Here is a 15714-nt window from a genome sequence, read left to right as displayed (position 1 = left end):
GGGGTTCTGCGGCGTGCGTTCTGCAGATCACTAGGTAGGCTCGCTCATGCTCAGAGAGGGGTGCGGGTGAGCAAGGGCACTCAGGTGTGAGCCTGTAATAGGGTTCTGGAATGGGGTGTCTTAAGCCTGAAAAGTCCAGCGATCTGCACTCTGAAACTGGGCTCAAGGAATGGAACTGGAACTGGGAGTAATGTGGCGAGGCAGCGAATGACTCTAAAGCAGTGCTGTGTGTTAGTGATTTTTAGGAAAAGGGAAGGCCTTGCCGGAATAGTGAATGAGGCTGAAGGGATGGTGTAGGGTTGGGAAGACGGGGTGCTGTAAATATCTCTTACTGTCTTCTGGTTGCATAAAGGTATGTATGTGTAAAGATCCACCGTGACATACTTAAAGTGGTGCGTTTTAGGGAAGTTTTTCTTCAGTGTAACAAAAATTTTAAAATTAACCAAAAAAATTTTTTTGCAATCGTGGTTTGGGAACCCACCCAGGATGGGTTTGGGGGAGTAAACTAGCATCTCTGCTATTTCTGTGTCTGTGTAGGAATTTTTATGAACTTTGCTTTAACTGGTTCTTATGATTTGCATTTTTATCTTGCTTTCGAAACTTTATTTCTCCAATAAAAGGCCGTAGACTAGTTAAGTACATGTTGAGAAGATAGTAGAAGAGCTAAGAAGTGATTATTTTTTGTTTAAATGTTACATCATATTTATTTTTTAATTTTCTATTTGTGTAGAAGAACTGGGGTGTAGGCCAGAGGTATGGGTGGTGAGAGGATTCACTGCAGTCAGAGTGGGGAGCAGAACAGGCAGCTAAAAGTGATTAATTAGCAATGTTGATTTATTTCAAGTCTGTGTAGGAAGTATAGAGTTGCGCAATTCCAGGTTACCCAGCCTCTGGACAAAATTATGCTTCCCTTTTGTTTCAGGTAGAATTGGTTTATGCAGGTTTTCAGGATGAAAATTGTCGATGGGAAAACTGCAAATCTCTTGCTTTTCTGTACCCAACATAAAATCTTGCAAAAAACATTTCTTAACAAATGAGAAGGGAATTTATATTCCTAATTTTGAGAGAGGTGTCTTCTTAAATCCTAAGCATAAGCCCAAATTTAGTTCTGAAGGGAGCTTTAACTGATATGACTGTGTCTATATGATGTTTGCTATTCTCACATACAAATCATTTAATTTGACCCACCAATAATAGCAATTTGGAATACTCCAAAATAAATTAGTTTCACTAATGATTCAAAGAGAATGTTAGAATTATTGTTGTGTTATAGTGTCCTTAATGTTGCAAAGTGGACATTGAAAGGATAGCATTTCACTCATACTTTTAGATGGGTTTGCAGTTATTTTTACATCCTTCATTATAGTACATATAATGTAATACATGGCATCTGAAATATATTTTATTAACCATACAGCTAAGGATACAAGGTCTTCATTTCCTTCATCAATGCAGTTGCAATGCCTCTAATGACAACGTTGTAAATGTTTTCGATTTAGGTATTGAAGAGATCTCCTTGTAGGCAAAGTTGCCCTGAAACTATGGAGGGTGCAAAAACTGTGCTTGATTTTCAAGAATACTCTGACAATGAGGTACAGAAACAACGAGTACTAACTCTGGAAGAATGGCAGGAAAAGTGGGTGAACCGCAATATTGCATTTCATCAAGAACAAGGAAATCAGTAAGAAATGTTTGGTTTATAACAGATATGCGCTTTCATTATCTGACTGATTTTCAGAAGTATGTTTTCAGTTTCTCACATGCTGGCATCTCTGGAATCAGATTGCATCTGTGGCAGATAACAATTTAGCAGGCTGTGTCATTTCTTCCCATGCAGAATAAATGGTGATGTGTCTTTTATTTATTTATTTATACATACATACAGAACTGGGGTACAGGCCAGAGGTGCAGGGCGGTGAGAGGATTCACCAGAGACAGAGTGGGGAGCAGAACAGGCAGATCGACGAAGTACACTGCTGAGGGGAGCAGCGGGCGGGTCAGGAGAGGTCTGCCACGCCATGTGGTCTCCTCCGGGGCAGGCGGGGATGGAATTCATGCTGCAGTGGCTTTGGCCACCAGGGAGGGCCCACAAATGGTGATGTGTCACTTCTCCATAGAGAAAGGGATATTGTTCTGACTTGGCTTTGCATGTGTTCAGACCTTGAAGTGTTGTCTATTGGAGGACAGGAGAGAACAGGAGAGAAACGGAGAGAATTTGTAAATGAGCCCGGGTACTGAGCAGTGGATTAGAGGTAGTAGGTTTGATGGAAGCAACAGTTAATCAGGGCCTGTGCTAACCAGTGTGATCGTGACACATGATCCTACTTCCAGCAGCCACCCTTACTCTCCAGGGGACATTATTAACATTACTGAATTTGCACACTGGGTGGGAGTTGGCCATCACCCTGGAGCCCTTATGTGGGTTATCCCTGTCAGGGAGATGGCCTTAGAAGGGCCTCCCTGTGGCCCAGGGGTTAAATCTCATTATGGCCTGAGTTCGATCCCCTGGCCAGGGAGCTGACCCATATGGCGCAGCAGACCTCTCCTGACCCGCCCGCTGCTCCCCTCAGCAGTGTACTTCATCGATCTGCCTGCTCTGCTCCCCACTCTGTCTCTGGTGATTCTCTCACCACCCCTGCACCTCTGGCCTGTACCCCAGTTCTGTATGCACAATAAACCTTTTTTTTAAAGAACTTTTCAGAGTCTCTTGTGAGACCTGAGTTCTCATCTAGAAAGATCACCAAATGAATGTTGAATAATGCAGTGGGTTCAGAAGCTTCCCTACGTTGCAAATGTGTGTGACACGCTTGTGCATGTGCACACACAGAATACTTAAGAAATTAGCAAAGAATTTTCAAAACGTAGCAACCAAGGGAAAAATAAATCTAATTTTTTGGTTTTACTTACTCTTTAAGAAAGCCCCTTAAAGTAGGGTCAAAGTAACCTCTCACCACTTCTCTGAGCCAGTTACTTAACTTTCCTTTGTCTTCATATGCAAGCTGGAGATTATAATAAAGTTCTCAAATTCCTAAAGTTGTTCCAATATTAAGTGACATAAAGTACTAAGCAACCTAAAGTGCAGTGGACTAATTAAAACCAACATTTTTTTTTCTTCCCCAGGCTATTAAAGAAGCATTTGGATACTTTTCTTGACGGCAAGAAGGGACTGAGGGTATTTTTTCCTCTTTGTGGAAAAGCAGTTGAGATGAAATGGTATGAGCAGATAAGTATTAACATACTTTCTTGATGATAAATTCTTTGGATGAATATTTATTTATTTAGTTTTAAGATTTTATTTATTTATGCATAGAAGAACTGGGGTACAGGCCAGAGGTGCGGGGGATGAGATGACTCACCGGAAACAGAGTGGGGAGCAAAACAGGCAGAGCTACTGAAATACACTGCTGAGGGGAGCAGTGGGTGAGACAGGAGAGGTCTGTGCCATGTGGGTCACTTCCCTGGCTGGGACTCTAACTCATGCTGCAGTTGCTGCCGGTAGCTTCATAGTGCTGAGACTTAACCCCTTGTACCACCAGGAAGGGCCCTTTAAACTGTATTATTAAACCTAAACCTTACCCAATTCACTGGACCAGAAGAGACAGTTACTCTGAAAACTACCTACAAAGAAAATATGTTATTTCTCAAGACAGATTGTCTTCTTGCCACATCACAAGCAGTAACAATCTCGTGGAGATTTTGAGATAAACTAGAAAGTGGTAAGATGAAAACAGCCAGTTAAATGTGATTGTTGGATATTTTGGGTCCAAAAGTCATTTGTAATAAAAATACCAAAAGTAAGCTGTAATTGCATGTAAATTATCCTAGCTAAGGATTTTTTCATTTCTATAATTAATCTGCATATTGAACTCTCCAGAGATACCACATATAAATAGATAAACTCTGAGCCCCAAAGCATTGAGGTTAAATGTTTAAGACATTTTCTTTGGTTTTTATTTTTTTTTTAACAACAACATTTTAATGTAACCCAGACTGTGTTGTCTATAGTAGACTAGTTGATTTTCTGTGTTTTTTTTTTTTTTTCAATGCTTGGCTTTCTGTACAGTGAGTGTGCTCTGGGGGAGAATTGAGAGTGCCACAGGCACAGGGACAACAGAGTAGGTGGATTTATTGAAATACACTGCCCACAGAAATACGCAGTGCATTGAAATACACTGCCAAGAGAGGAGGCACCTGCTTTTCAGAAGGTGAGGGTCTGGAGGCTCTATTTATACTCCAGGCATCACTCTCGGGTTAGGGTGGCTCATCTTGGGTACGTGTTGATGGGTTATCTGATTAGTATAAAGGATCATCAGTTGTTTGGATCAGCTAATGCCCAGGTCCATGCCAGTCCCATTCATTCCCTTTATCCATTCAAGCCTCCCAAATTTACTAGCTGGACAAGGAAGAGGGCCTTTGTTTTTAAATTTAGTAATGATAACACAACAGAGTGGAATAAAAAATCCATATAATATGGACAACTTTTCTGCTTATATTTCATAACTTCAAAAAATGCAGAGAGAAGTTTCAAATTATTCCCCATATGTCAATTTACAAACTTCCCTAGGCAATATAAAAGACAATTTACTGGTGTTTCATTTTAAAACTATGCACAGTTGATGTTCTGACACATTGAATGGCCTCATTCAGGTGAGAGGTCCAGTCGGCTTTGCTGTACATCTGGTGTTGAAATGTGATTGCTCATTAACTCGTCACAGGGCCATTTGAGCATGAATTTCACATTTGCTGACATGGGATCTCATCTGCTTGTGTCAAAAGCTGAACTCTGTCAGGTCAACCAAGCCGTGTCTGAGTAGACAGAACACAAAGCACACACCTCAGCCCTGATTCACATACCTCAGTTCACCCTGTTTGCTGCCAGCCTCTCCCATCCACACAGCTGGTGCCAGAACTTTCCATTTGAATCCCACCCCTTAACAGTGACGTCCCTGCTGTCACCCTTCCAATGTCCCTATGGGGTTCAGTGCACGGGATTCTTGGGTCTCTCTGAGAAAGTATTCAATAGACACCCCCACTCATCAACACACAACAGGTTTTTTGGCGAAAGGACAATAAGGAACTAGAGACACCTGTGTAGACACAGGCAGGCAATGTTAAAAGACAAGAGCTGCATTTTGTCAGGGCCAGGGGTGTTCTTTGATGGAATTATTGTGGAAAGAATGCCCTTGGGGCCAGATTGGGTTGATGTTCTTAGACCAGTAATCCTCTCTGCTCCCACACATCCAGTTAATAATCTTTTCTGACCCTACCTTAGATTTCTGGAACCTTAGCCAGGTTTAGTCCAAGATTCATTGATCAACCCTAGCCCACCTCTGGTGTCTTGTGAGACCTTCCATCCTAAGCTTTTCTATTCTAAGATTCTAACACCTCACATGGCAGTATTTTGATATTTCATAACTGGTAAAGACTGTGCCACCCATTCTAAAGTTCCTGTCTTTTTGATTTGTGATGCGATAAAAGGTTTTAATGTGGATATCATCCCATTTTTCCCACAAGCTTTGTGATTTTTTTTCTTGCATGATTTTTACGAAGCCATGCGGTGCATAGTAGCAGAACTGACTAGTGTGTTTATTTAATTTCACTTCAAGTCACTATGGTGCCTCTAGTACTTTTTCCTCTGGAATCCAAGAAGGCCAGTAAATTCTATAATTATAAAGCTTACCAGGAAAAGGCTAGTTATTTGCATATGATAATAAAAGAATTGCTGGGTGGTGTTTAATGTCAGTAAAATGGAAATAATAGAAGTGATTATTATAGAACTGATGCTAATATTTTAGAGCTGTGTTCTCTAATACAGTAGCTGTGAGCTACATCTGCTAACCAAATCCGAACTAAATCACATTTGCTGTGTCTCAAGACCTCAACAGCCAATGTGGTTTGTGGCTTTTGTAATTGACAACACAGACATAAAGGTGTCGGTCATCACAGCAAGTTTTAAATGGACAGAACCAATTCAGAGAAAGTCCAAATCATTTCTAATCTATGACAGGCATTTCAATTGGAAATTCTTCTAATCAAACCCATTTGTAGTAAATCAGTATCTTAAGTTACAATTTTCTAAATTTTAAAATTTTCCTAAAGTCACATAAATCAGCTTTCCTGAATTCCATTTACACAGAGAGAAAATACAGATGAACTTCTAAAAAATACTATTTTTTTAAGTTTATTTATTTATACATACAGAACTGGGGTACAGGCCTGAGGTTTAGGGGCAGTGAGAAGATTCACCAGAGACAGAGCGGGGATGGAACAGGCAGATCAACGAAGTACACTGCTGAGGGGAGCAGAGCTGAGGGGAGCAGAGGGCAGATCAGGAGAGGTCTGCCACGCCATGTGAGTCACCTCCAGGGCCAGGGTTTGAACTCGCACTTAAGTGGCTGCGGCCAGCTTGCAGGGCTGTTTCTAACCCCTTGCGCCATCAGGGAGGGCCGCAGATTTACTTCATACATGTTTTATGAAATCCCTTAAACCTGATTCCACTAGCTCTCCTAAAATTAAGGAAAATGAGGGTTTATTGAAGACTCTCTGTACTATATTTGAAGTAAGATTTTAAGTGTAAATATGTGATTTTATGCAGGTTTGCAGATCGAGGACACAGTGTCGTTGGTGTGGAAATCAGTGAACTTGCAATACAGGAATTTTTTACAGAGCAGAATCTTTCTTACTCAGAAGAGCCAGTCGTGGAAATTCCTGGAGCCAAGCTATTCAAGGTTTGTTGTGTTTTGGTAAATAGTCATTTCCATACCTCCGCAATGCCAATTTTTCTCAGTATGAGCAAGTGAGGATACTGCACAAGCTTGAGATGAGCTGCAAGTCTGATATCACCAGATTCACATAACAGATATTACAGACACGTTAGGAGCGAGGCCTTGAAAATCCATGCTAACTGGCTGGCTGGCTGGCTGGTGAGGGATAAATGTATATAAAAGCTGAGGTCATAGCCTGTCAGCCCTCCTGTTTTTGGTTTGCTTGATTTCTGTTTTCAAAAGGCATTTCTGAGAAGCTGTCTTGTGCCCTACCCTGCACAAGGCATGGAAGATATAAAAACAATTCCCACCCTAGAGAATCTCCCAGCTCAGGAGAGAAGAGATTTAGCAAATGCAATTTGTCATGCACAGATCTGCGTGTAGTGACACAGGGTATTAAGGGGACAGCCAGGTGAATTACGTGACCCAGCCTGAAGGTGCTTTCTGAAGCGCAGTGAGAGGTAGGGCTGAATAGGCAAGAGTCAAATCCATGTTCTCAGCTGCTGCAGCCTGCTGTCTTGTAGGGCTGTAAGAGGGAACGTGGCATGGCCAGGTTTTATTTTACTTTTAATTTTTTAAAATTTATTTTTGCATAGAAGAACTGGAGTATAGGCCAGAGATATGTGTGTGGGAAGTGGGTGGGGCTTTAGGGGGTTGGTGAGAGGATTTACCAGAGACAGAGTGGGGAGCAGAACAGGTGGACTTGCTGAAATCCACGCTAAGGGGACCAGTGGGTGAGACAGGAGAGGTCTGCTGTGCCATGTGGGTCACCTCCCTCACTTGGGATCAAACTCATGATGCAGTGGCTGGCAATAGCTTGATAGCCACGAGACTTTTAACACCTGTGCCACCAGGGAGGCCCTTATTTGTGGATCTTTTAAAATTTCCAATGGTGAGCCAAAATTTTGGAAGATAAATTCACAGGTCAACTGGTGACCAGGCAGGCTGACGGAGAGGGGGCAGAGGGTTGAAGGTTATTCGAGAGAACACTGAGGCTCACCCCTGGCCATCTACCTAGAACTCTCAGGGTGGCTTTAAATCTCCCCAGTGACTCTCCTCTCAACCCATGTGCCCAGACCAGGCCACTGGATTCATTGGCTTTTCTGCCTACCCTTTCATGGGGCTTCCAGGCAGGTTTCCAGAGACGCTCCCTCCACTCTCTACACCCCTCTGTCAGTGGCTCTTTTCAGAAAAGTCCAGCAGTTTCACGTCCTGACCTATCCTTCACCCCTGTCCTCACAGGCAGACATCATCCATATAGTCCCTGGCCATGACGGAGTCCCTGTCATGTAACCCCCAAACTACATCTCTGCTGTCCCCCTAGGGTGCGTTCAGTGCCCTTTTTTGTTTGGTCTTTCCCGATGCTCCCAGAAAGTGCCTCCAGGTCCTCAGTGTACCCACAGTTCTGGGGCACGTGACCAGTGAGTACACACCAGTCCCAGACCCCACACCTCTCTGCTTCACCTGACTCCTCCCTGGGTCCAGTTCACGTCCACTATCAGGAGCCAGGGACAGGCCTGTCCCATGTGCTCAGGAAGTGAGTGTCCAAGAGTAATTGAATGCAAGGGAGAAAGGAGTGTCAGCTCACTGTACTTCTCTTGAATAACCTCCAACCCTCTGCCTCTTCTCCATCAGCCTGCCTGGTCACCAGTTGACCTGTGAGTTTATCTTCAGCAAAGTCAGAATGCAGTTCTCTGCTGAAGTAATCATGCTAATGTTTAATAAGCTTTGAAATGGATAACAGTACTGATCTTCAGGGTTACCCTCTCTTTGATTTTCCTCTTTTTTTTTTAAGATTTATTTATGCATTCAGAACTGAGGTACAGGCCAGAGATGCAGGGACAGTGAACAGATTCACCAGAGAGAGTGGGGAGCAGAACAGGCGGACTGATGAAGTCCACTGCTGAGGGGAGCAGCGGGGTGGGTCAGGTCAGGAGAGGTCTGCCATTCCATGTGGGTCACCTCCCTGGCTAGGTATCGAACTCGTGTCGAAGCAGCTTCAGCTAGCCTTGCAGTGCTGTGCTTTAACTCGTTGTGCCACCAGGGAGGGCTCTGATTTTCCTCTGTTGATCCAAAGGACCCATAGTGGTTAAAAAAAAAATAAGGTGCTGATAAGAGTACATGAAATTATGTTCTTTGTGCTTAAGCATGCCTTGTCTCCACCACCTTAACTTTGCTCTATCTTCCCCCCACCTCACCTTTTCCCCCTTGACTGTTCCTGAAGCTCCTAATGCAGTAGCTTTTTTCTTCTCAACTTAACATTACAGAGTTCTTCAGGGAGCATTTGGTTATACTGTTGCAGCCTGTTTGATCTTCCCAGGTAGGACTGAATACTATTCTGCACTTTTAAAACCTTGCATTTTGAAAGCGGGGCTGGGCAATACTAGGCTGGGGGTGAGGGTCTTTACACCTCTCCCATCCATCGGCAATAGCACCCACAAAGCATTGACTGGGGTCTCGATGCTGCAGCCGACAGGTCTGTGTAACTGATACTGTCGTCTTGGAGAGAGTCCAAGCTGTGGGAAATAGGATGGTGGCCTTAGGTAGGGCAAAGGCAGGAGAGCTAGACGCTGTCTTCCACTTCTGACCTGGCTCGGTAACAGAAATGAATTTCTAAGTGTGCAGGGAGGTCTCTGGGCTGGTCCCACGTCACCTCCACCTGTCCATGTGGACTCCAGGGAAGAGCAGAAATGAATCCCCTTTTGTTTACAAGCTGAAGGACCAGCATGCACCCTGGGAAACGCTTTGTCTTGACAAAGGTTTGATGGCCCTTACATAAAAAGGTTTTGCCTTTTCTTCTTTTGTCTCTGGTAGAGCAAATATTGGCCAGCTTGACAGGATTTGGGATAGAGGAGCATTAGTCGCCATCAACCCAAGTGATCACCAACGGTTAGTAATTTGGTTTCTTTACTTTATGTTGACGTTTCCAACTTTCTCTATTAGACTATAGTCCTTTTCCTGGACTCCCGAAAACAAGCTAAACTTTTACAAGTTGGAAGTAGCTTGTTATTCTTGTACTTAGAAGGTCTAAATCTAATGCCGTCTTTGTCACACAAGTATAGAATTTGGATCTGGGTAAGAAGCTGGAGACTCTGTCACTGCTGACTGTGTTGCCTTGATCAAAGCATAAACTTCCCCAAGTCTGAGTTTATCTCTCTGCAAAATTGTAAGATCTCTATTTACTCCACCATTACCACATCCACAAATGCTAGCAGATATACCTGCTGGCACTTGCCACGTGCTAAGCATTGCTTGAAAGATGTATGTGAAAAAAGGAGAAAGAAATATATTATGTGGATCAACACATTTAATCCACAAAACACCCCTGGGAGGTATAAAAAGTCATTACACCCATTGTACAAAGGAGAAAGTTAAGGTCAAAGAGATGAAGTGTCTCATCCAAAGGTAAGCAGCCAGGGTGTGATGGATTGGAAATCCAAAATCACAGAGCTTGGGGTTAAGTCTCGGCACTATGGAGCTATCTTCAGTCACTGCAGCATGAGTTCGACCCCCAGCCAGGGAGCTGACACACATGGCGCAGCAGACCTCTCCTGTCTCAACCTGCTGCTCCCCTCGGCAGTGTGTTTTAGTCAATCTGCCTGTTCTGCTCCCCACTCTGTCTCTGGTGAATTCTCTCTCTCTCTCTCACTCATGCACAAACACACATATCTCTGGGCTGTACCCAGGCTCTTGTATGCACAAATAAATAAAATAAATCTTTAAAAAAATGACCACAGAGTTTGGCTGCAAAGCCCACATTTGTGAGTCCCATATTGGCCTGTCTCAGTGTCCTTCAGGAAATTAGGGGGGAAAATATGTATGGAAAATGCCCATTAACCCTAGAGAGCTATTGGAATAGAACAGCTCTATTGACCTTTTTTGGTGGTTATTCTCATTAGACAATAAAATTAAAATGTAAGAGACCATCCTGGGTCAAATGACACCCACCTATTCTTTCCGATTCTAATTCACATCCTTGGATACACATTAAATATATTGCCAAAAAGGCTGGACTACACACCTATGAAATAACATTTTTGTTTTAAAATAGTTTTTTTTAAAGATGTATTGATTTATGCATACAAGAACTGGGGTGTAGGCCAGAAGTGTAGGAGGTGAGAGGACTCACCAGAGACAGAGTTGGGAGAAAAACAGTCAGAACGACTGAAATACACTGCTGAGGGGAGCAGTGGGCGGGTCAGGAGAGGTCTGCCGCGCCACGTGGGTCAGCTCCCTGGCTGGGGATCGACCTTGTGCTGCATGGTTGCCAACAGCTTTATAGTGCTGAGATTTAACGCCTGGGCCACCAGGGAGAGCCCTGCAGGCTTTACCTTTGCAGACAAATGTAACCCTCCTTTTTTGTGTTCTTTTTAGCTACTCAGATATAATACTGTCCCTCATGGGAAAAGAGGCTCACTACCTCTTGTCTGTTGTCTCTTATGATCCAACCAAACATGCAGGTAAGTGTTTTGTTTTTTGTTTTTTTTTTTTCCTAGTTGTCTCATGTATTGCTTTAACTCTGGATGTCGGAAATATTAGATTCTTGTAATTTATCTCATTACATTGCCTTGATACATAATGAGAAGTTTGTTTTTGATTGTTTGGGGTATTTTTGCTAATGGAAACTAGAATTTCTTTGCTTCTCTTACTGGATATGTGTTTTCTCCTATTTCATTCCCATTCACAGCTCAAACTGTAAAAGAGGGAGAAAAATGGATGTTGCATATATAAGAGCAATCTCATAAGCCCTGGATTCACGGGGGCAAATCTCCTGGATTCAGGAACAGGAGAGCCAGGGGTAGGGGGTGGGGAGACAGAGTGAAGGAAATTGCTAAACTTCCACTGTTTTTTAATTTCTGTATTTTATGATTCATCTGTTACATTCTTTTATAAGTTGCTTTGAATTTGTAACGGTGATGTTTCTTCTAGACACATTTTAATGTGCTTGAACATTACAGCGCAACCTTTTTCATAAGTGAGCTTCTATTTAACAGAAGAAAAAAAAACCAAATTCACAGACTTTACACTTGTGAAAATATTTTTTTTTATACAAGAGCTGGGGTACAGGCCAGAGGTGTGGAGGTGGGGTAAGAAGATTCAGCAGAGTAGAGGGGGGAGCAGAACAGGTAGATCCACTGAAATACACTGCCGAGGGGAGCAGCGGGTGAGACAGGAGAGGTCAGCTGCGCCATGTGGGTCACTCCCTGGCCAGGGGGATCGAATTCGTGCTACAGTGGCTGCAGATGGCTTCATACTACTGCGCTTTACCCTGATGCGCTACCAGGAAGGGCCTGCAATCGAGGCTTTTTAAAAATGCCTTGTTTTATACTCATTTACGTGTTTGTTTGTTTTATCAATCTGTTGCAATTCATGAGATCTTAAACAGTTGTTAAGATGAGATGAGATTAGTCTATAACTAAGTCTGGGATAATCAGATGAAAACAGAAATCAGTGGAGATTGAAGGAGACTCCAGGGGACTTTGTGAATGAACTCCATGCATTTTCATTGTTACCAAGTCCATCGGCTGGCCCAGCCTTCTCAGCTGAACTGGAGGCTGGCCTCCGACTGTGCCATCTGGTCACTAAGTCAGCTCACTTTGTTAGTGGGAATGTACAAAGTAGGTCTCCTCCCAGTTTGGATAATATAGTTGCATACTCAGGTCATTGGAAATAAAGTCAGAGTGGACCCTGAGAACTTATACCCTTTAGAGATTTAGAATCTGATCTCTAGAAAGAATATTTGACTGTGTTTCTCTCTCATTCAGGTCCACCATTTTATGTTCCAGAGGCTGAAATTCAAAAATTGTTTGGTAAGACAAGTGCTGTAACTTCAAGTCAACTTCCCAATTAGGAGCTGTTAGCAAAATCTGTTAGCCTCTAGAAGTAGGTGAAGTTTAAAATTCAGGACCCATTTCATAAAAGACTATTTTATCCTTAAAAAAAGAAAAAGACCCATTGCTGAAATATGCCTTTTTAGTTAAGTGGTATGTTCATATTAAAGATATTTGAATTCTACTAGAGGGCTAAATTTGGTTTGACTTTTAAGAGCTATGGTGATAATACTAATGTAGTATTTAGATATTTTGCCCATAAGTAGCACATCCCCATTTTCATTAAAAAGAGAAAAAATATTCTATATACTGTTTTTTAAATCATTTGATGTATTTTTGGAAGAACCTCGACTGTATTCTTCACAAAAGTTAAACCATTACCCTTCCTGTTTCAGGCTCAACGTGCAATATTCGCTGTCTGGAGAAGGTTGATATTTTTGAAGAAAGATATAAACAATGGGGGGTTGATTACTTATTTGAAAAGTTATACCTACTTACAGAAAAGTGAGATACAAGCAAGAAAGAGCAACATGTATTTGAGTGATTTAACATGTGCTAAAGAATGAAAATATAATGAATGTCTTTTGGAAAAAGGTATTCACCACGGATCTTTGCTCAAAAGTGCATAACTTTTTAGAAAAATCACGTATGAAATGATAAAGCTACCTTTGGAAATGACAGGATGATGGGGTATGGGAGATTACACCTGTTTGATTTATTACTGATTGTAAGAATCCTTCAGAGTCACCTTGTATTACTTGTATAATTAAAAAATAAAAGAAGTGCAATGTGTATAATAACAACCAAAAAGATAACAGATGTGGAGACATTGACGTTTAGAACCATTGAAGATATCGAACACTTTGACAATGTTCAAGATAAAAGAAAGTGGCCCAAGAAATTATATTAACTACTAGCTTTGACGGTAAACCCTATTCTAAAATCCTGACCTCTTAACATTTGCCTCCTTGTGAAATTATATATGGAACACAATCAAGAAACAAGTGTAAAGATTAAATCAGTAGAGTAACCTATGTAAAATCAAAAATGTTTTTCCCAAGTTGCAAAAATAAATTTTAAAAAAGTTTTTTATGTGAGTTTGGCAGATTTTTGTTGCTACTAATTGATTCTTGTTTCATTGATCAGGTCTTAGGAGCTGGAAGCACTTAGGGCTGAATGTAGAAAGGTTCTTGAGGGTGTAAATTTAGATCTTCCGGTTTTCAGTTAATAATAGCATTTTAAACAGCCATTCCTCTCTACTCACTACCCAAAACCTGAATAATTTCAATTGTTTAGCTCATGCTAATAGGATGGTATGTTACTAAAACACAAGTCACTTCTTTGTGTGTGGATTAAGGTTTATTAAAGGGGAAGTTTATGGATCTCTTTAATAAAAGCTATGGATACTCTTCCAAGAGATAGCTCATAAGCAGAAAAACATGGTAGAAATTTTCCCTGGGGTGAGATTTGTTGACCTCCTACCCCTTCCCCAGGTACCCCAACTTAGGAACTCTGTTAGAGGATTCACCAGAGACAGAGTGGGGCGCAGGACAGGTGGATCTACTGAAATTCTCTACTGAAGGCGAGACAGGAGAGGTCTGCTGCGCTATGTGGGTAAGAACTAGGGAACAGGCCAGAGGTGCAGGGGATGAGAGGATTCACCAGAGACAGAGTGGGGCGCAGAATAGGCAGATTGACTGAAATACACTGCTGAGGGGAGCAGGGGTGGGACAGGAGAATGCTCAATCCCTGGCTGAGGATTGACTTCAGGCGATAGCAAGACTTAAACCCTAGGCTACCAGGGAGGTCCGAAAACAAGATGTTTGAACAAACAGCTACATTATTTTTTATTATATGGCAGTGCACATGTATTTAATCTTCCTGCTGTTATTAGAGACCTTGAGCAAATATAAATATTCTTGAAAGTACCAGATCAGGGAAGACTCACCGAGGTTGAAAGTCAGAGTCCTGTTCCAAGAAATCTCAGATTCTAGTGGCCAAGACTGGATGCTCACTAATGTATCATGTGATGAGGTTATTGTTCCAGGTCCTGACTCTGCATCCAGGAAAAAATTCCCCAGAGAACACCAGATGTAGTTGAATCAGACAAGGCTTATGAGAGATGCATGCGTGAGGAAGCCCTGGTGCTGGAGGATTAGCCTCCTGTCTCCTGAAAGGGAGTTAGAAGGAGATATTTAAAGGGAAGACTGGGGTGCAAGGGGTTGAAGTGCAGCACTATGGAGCTACCCATCTCCAGCCAGGGAGCTGGACCCCATGACACAGCAGACCTTTCCTGACGCCCGTTGCATCCCTCAGCAGTGTATTTCAGTCAGTCTGCCTGTTCTGCTCCCCAATCTGTCTCTGGTGAATCTTGTCACCCCCCTGAACCTCACGTGTAAATAAATTTTTAAAAATAAAGGGAAGTCGGCAAAGGGAAGTTTGGGGGTGCAAGGATTGAAGAGCTAAGGAGCTATCCATCCCCACCCTGGAGCTGACTCACATGGCACAGCAGACCTCTCCTGACCCGCCCGCTGCTCCCCTCAGTATTATTTCAGTAGATCCACCTATTTTGCTGCCCACTATGTCTCTGATGAATCCTCTCAACCCCTGAACCTCACCCAGTACCCCAGTTCTTATATGCATAAATAAATGAATTTTTAAAAAATAAACAAAGGGAAGTCAGTGAGGCAGGGAGGCGGAGAGCTGAGTCAGCTTGTTCTGGGCTGGGTTAGCCAGACATGTGCAGAGATGTCCATTCCAGTTGCACACAAGTCCTTGGCCTTCTCCCTCCCGGCAATTATGAGATGATGGTGAAGTTCAGATATGATGTACTTTGTCTATCAAGGCACCTATGGTCAGTGTGGTGGACAGAATTGTCTGGCAGCACTCACCAGTCCATGATATAGTCCAAACAGGACTTGGGGCAACTGTTCTTGCTCAAAATTTATTTGACCCAGGTGGTCTCAGCTACACTGGGGGTACATGCTGGCAGCTGGCACTGAGGAAGTAGCTACTTAAGCCCTAAATCTATGGTGACAGTCCTGGGGACAGTGGGTGAGAAAAGAAGAGAAAAAGACCATTAAAAAAAATTATTCCTGGGTCCTCCCTGGTGGCGCAGC

The 15714-nt window shown here is 42.6% G+C and overlaps 1 protein-coding gene across 1 annotated transcript; it reads left to right on the top strand.

The window, feature by feature from the left end:
- On the top strand, positions 1 to 13676 carry TPMT (thiopurine S-methyltransferase). The gene is made up of 9 exons (XM_004693306.2): positions 1 to 34; positions 1500 to 1681; positions 3121 to 3213; positions 6596 to 6728; positions 9032 to 9084; positions 9579 to 9653; positions 11139 to 11224; positions 12530 to 12574; positions 12991 to 13676. The coding sequence occupies exons 2-9, from the start codon at positions 1542 to 1544 to the stop codon at positions 13101 to 13103; spliced, it is 738 nt and encodes a 245-aa protein (XP_004693363.1). The 5' UTR covers positions 1 to 34; positions 1500 to 1541; the 3' UTR covers positions 13104 to 13676.
- The last annotated feature ends 2038 nt before the right edge of the window (positions 13677 to 15714 follow it).

The sequence above is a fragment of the Condylura cristata genome, unplaced genomic scaffold, assembly GCF_000260355.1.
Source record: "Condylura cristata isolate star-nosed mole 26May11 unplaced genomic scaffold, ConCri1.0 scaffold00037, whole genome shotgun sequence".
Classification (NCBI taxonomy): Eukaryota; Metazoa; Chordata; class Mammalia; order Eulipotyphla; family Talpidae; genus Condylura; species Condylura cristata.
This window is presented reverse-complemented; position numbering and strand designations above follow the sequence as displayed.

Excerpts from the sequence above, each read along its gene's own strand:
- TPMT (XM_004693306.2), top strand. The coding sequence starts at position 1,542 with ATGGAGGGTGCAAAAACTGTGCTTGATTTTCAAGAATACTCTGACAAT. Across the intron at positions 11,225-12,529 it reads TGATCCAACCAAACATGCAG|GTCCACCATTTTATGTTCCA; the intron begins GTAAGTGTTTTG and ends TCTCTCATTCAG. Across the intron at positions 12,575-12,990 it reads TGAAATTCAAAAATTGTTTG|GCTCAACGTGCAATATTCGC; the intron begins GTAAGACAAGTG and ends TTCCTGTTTCAG.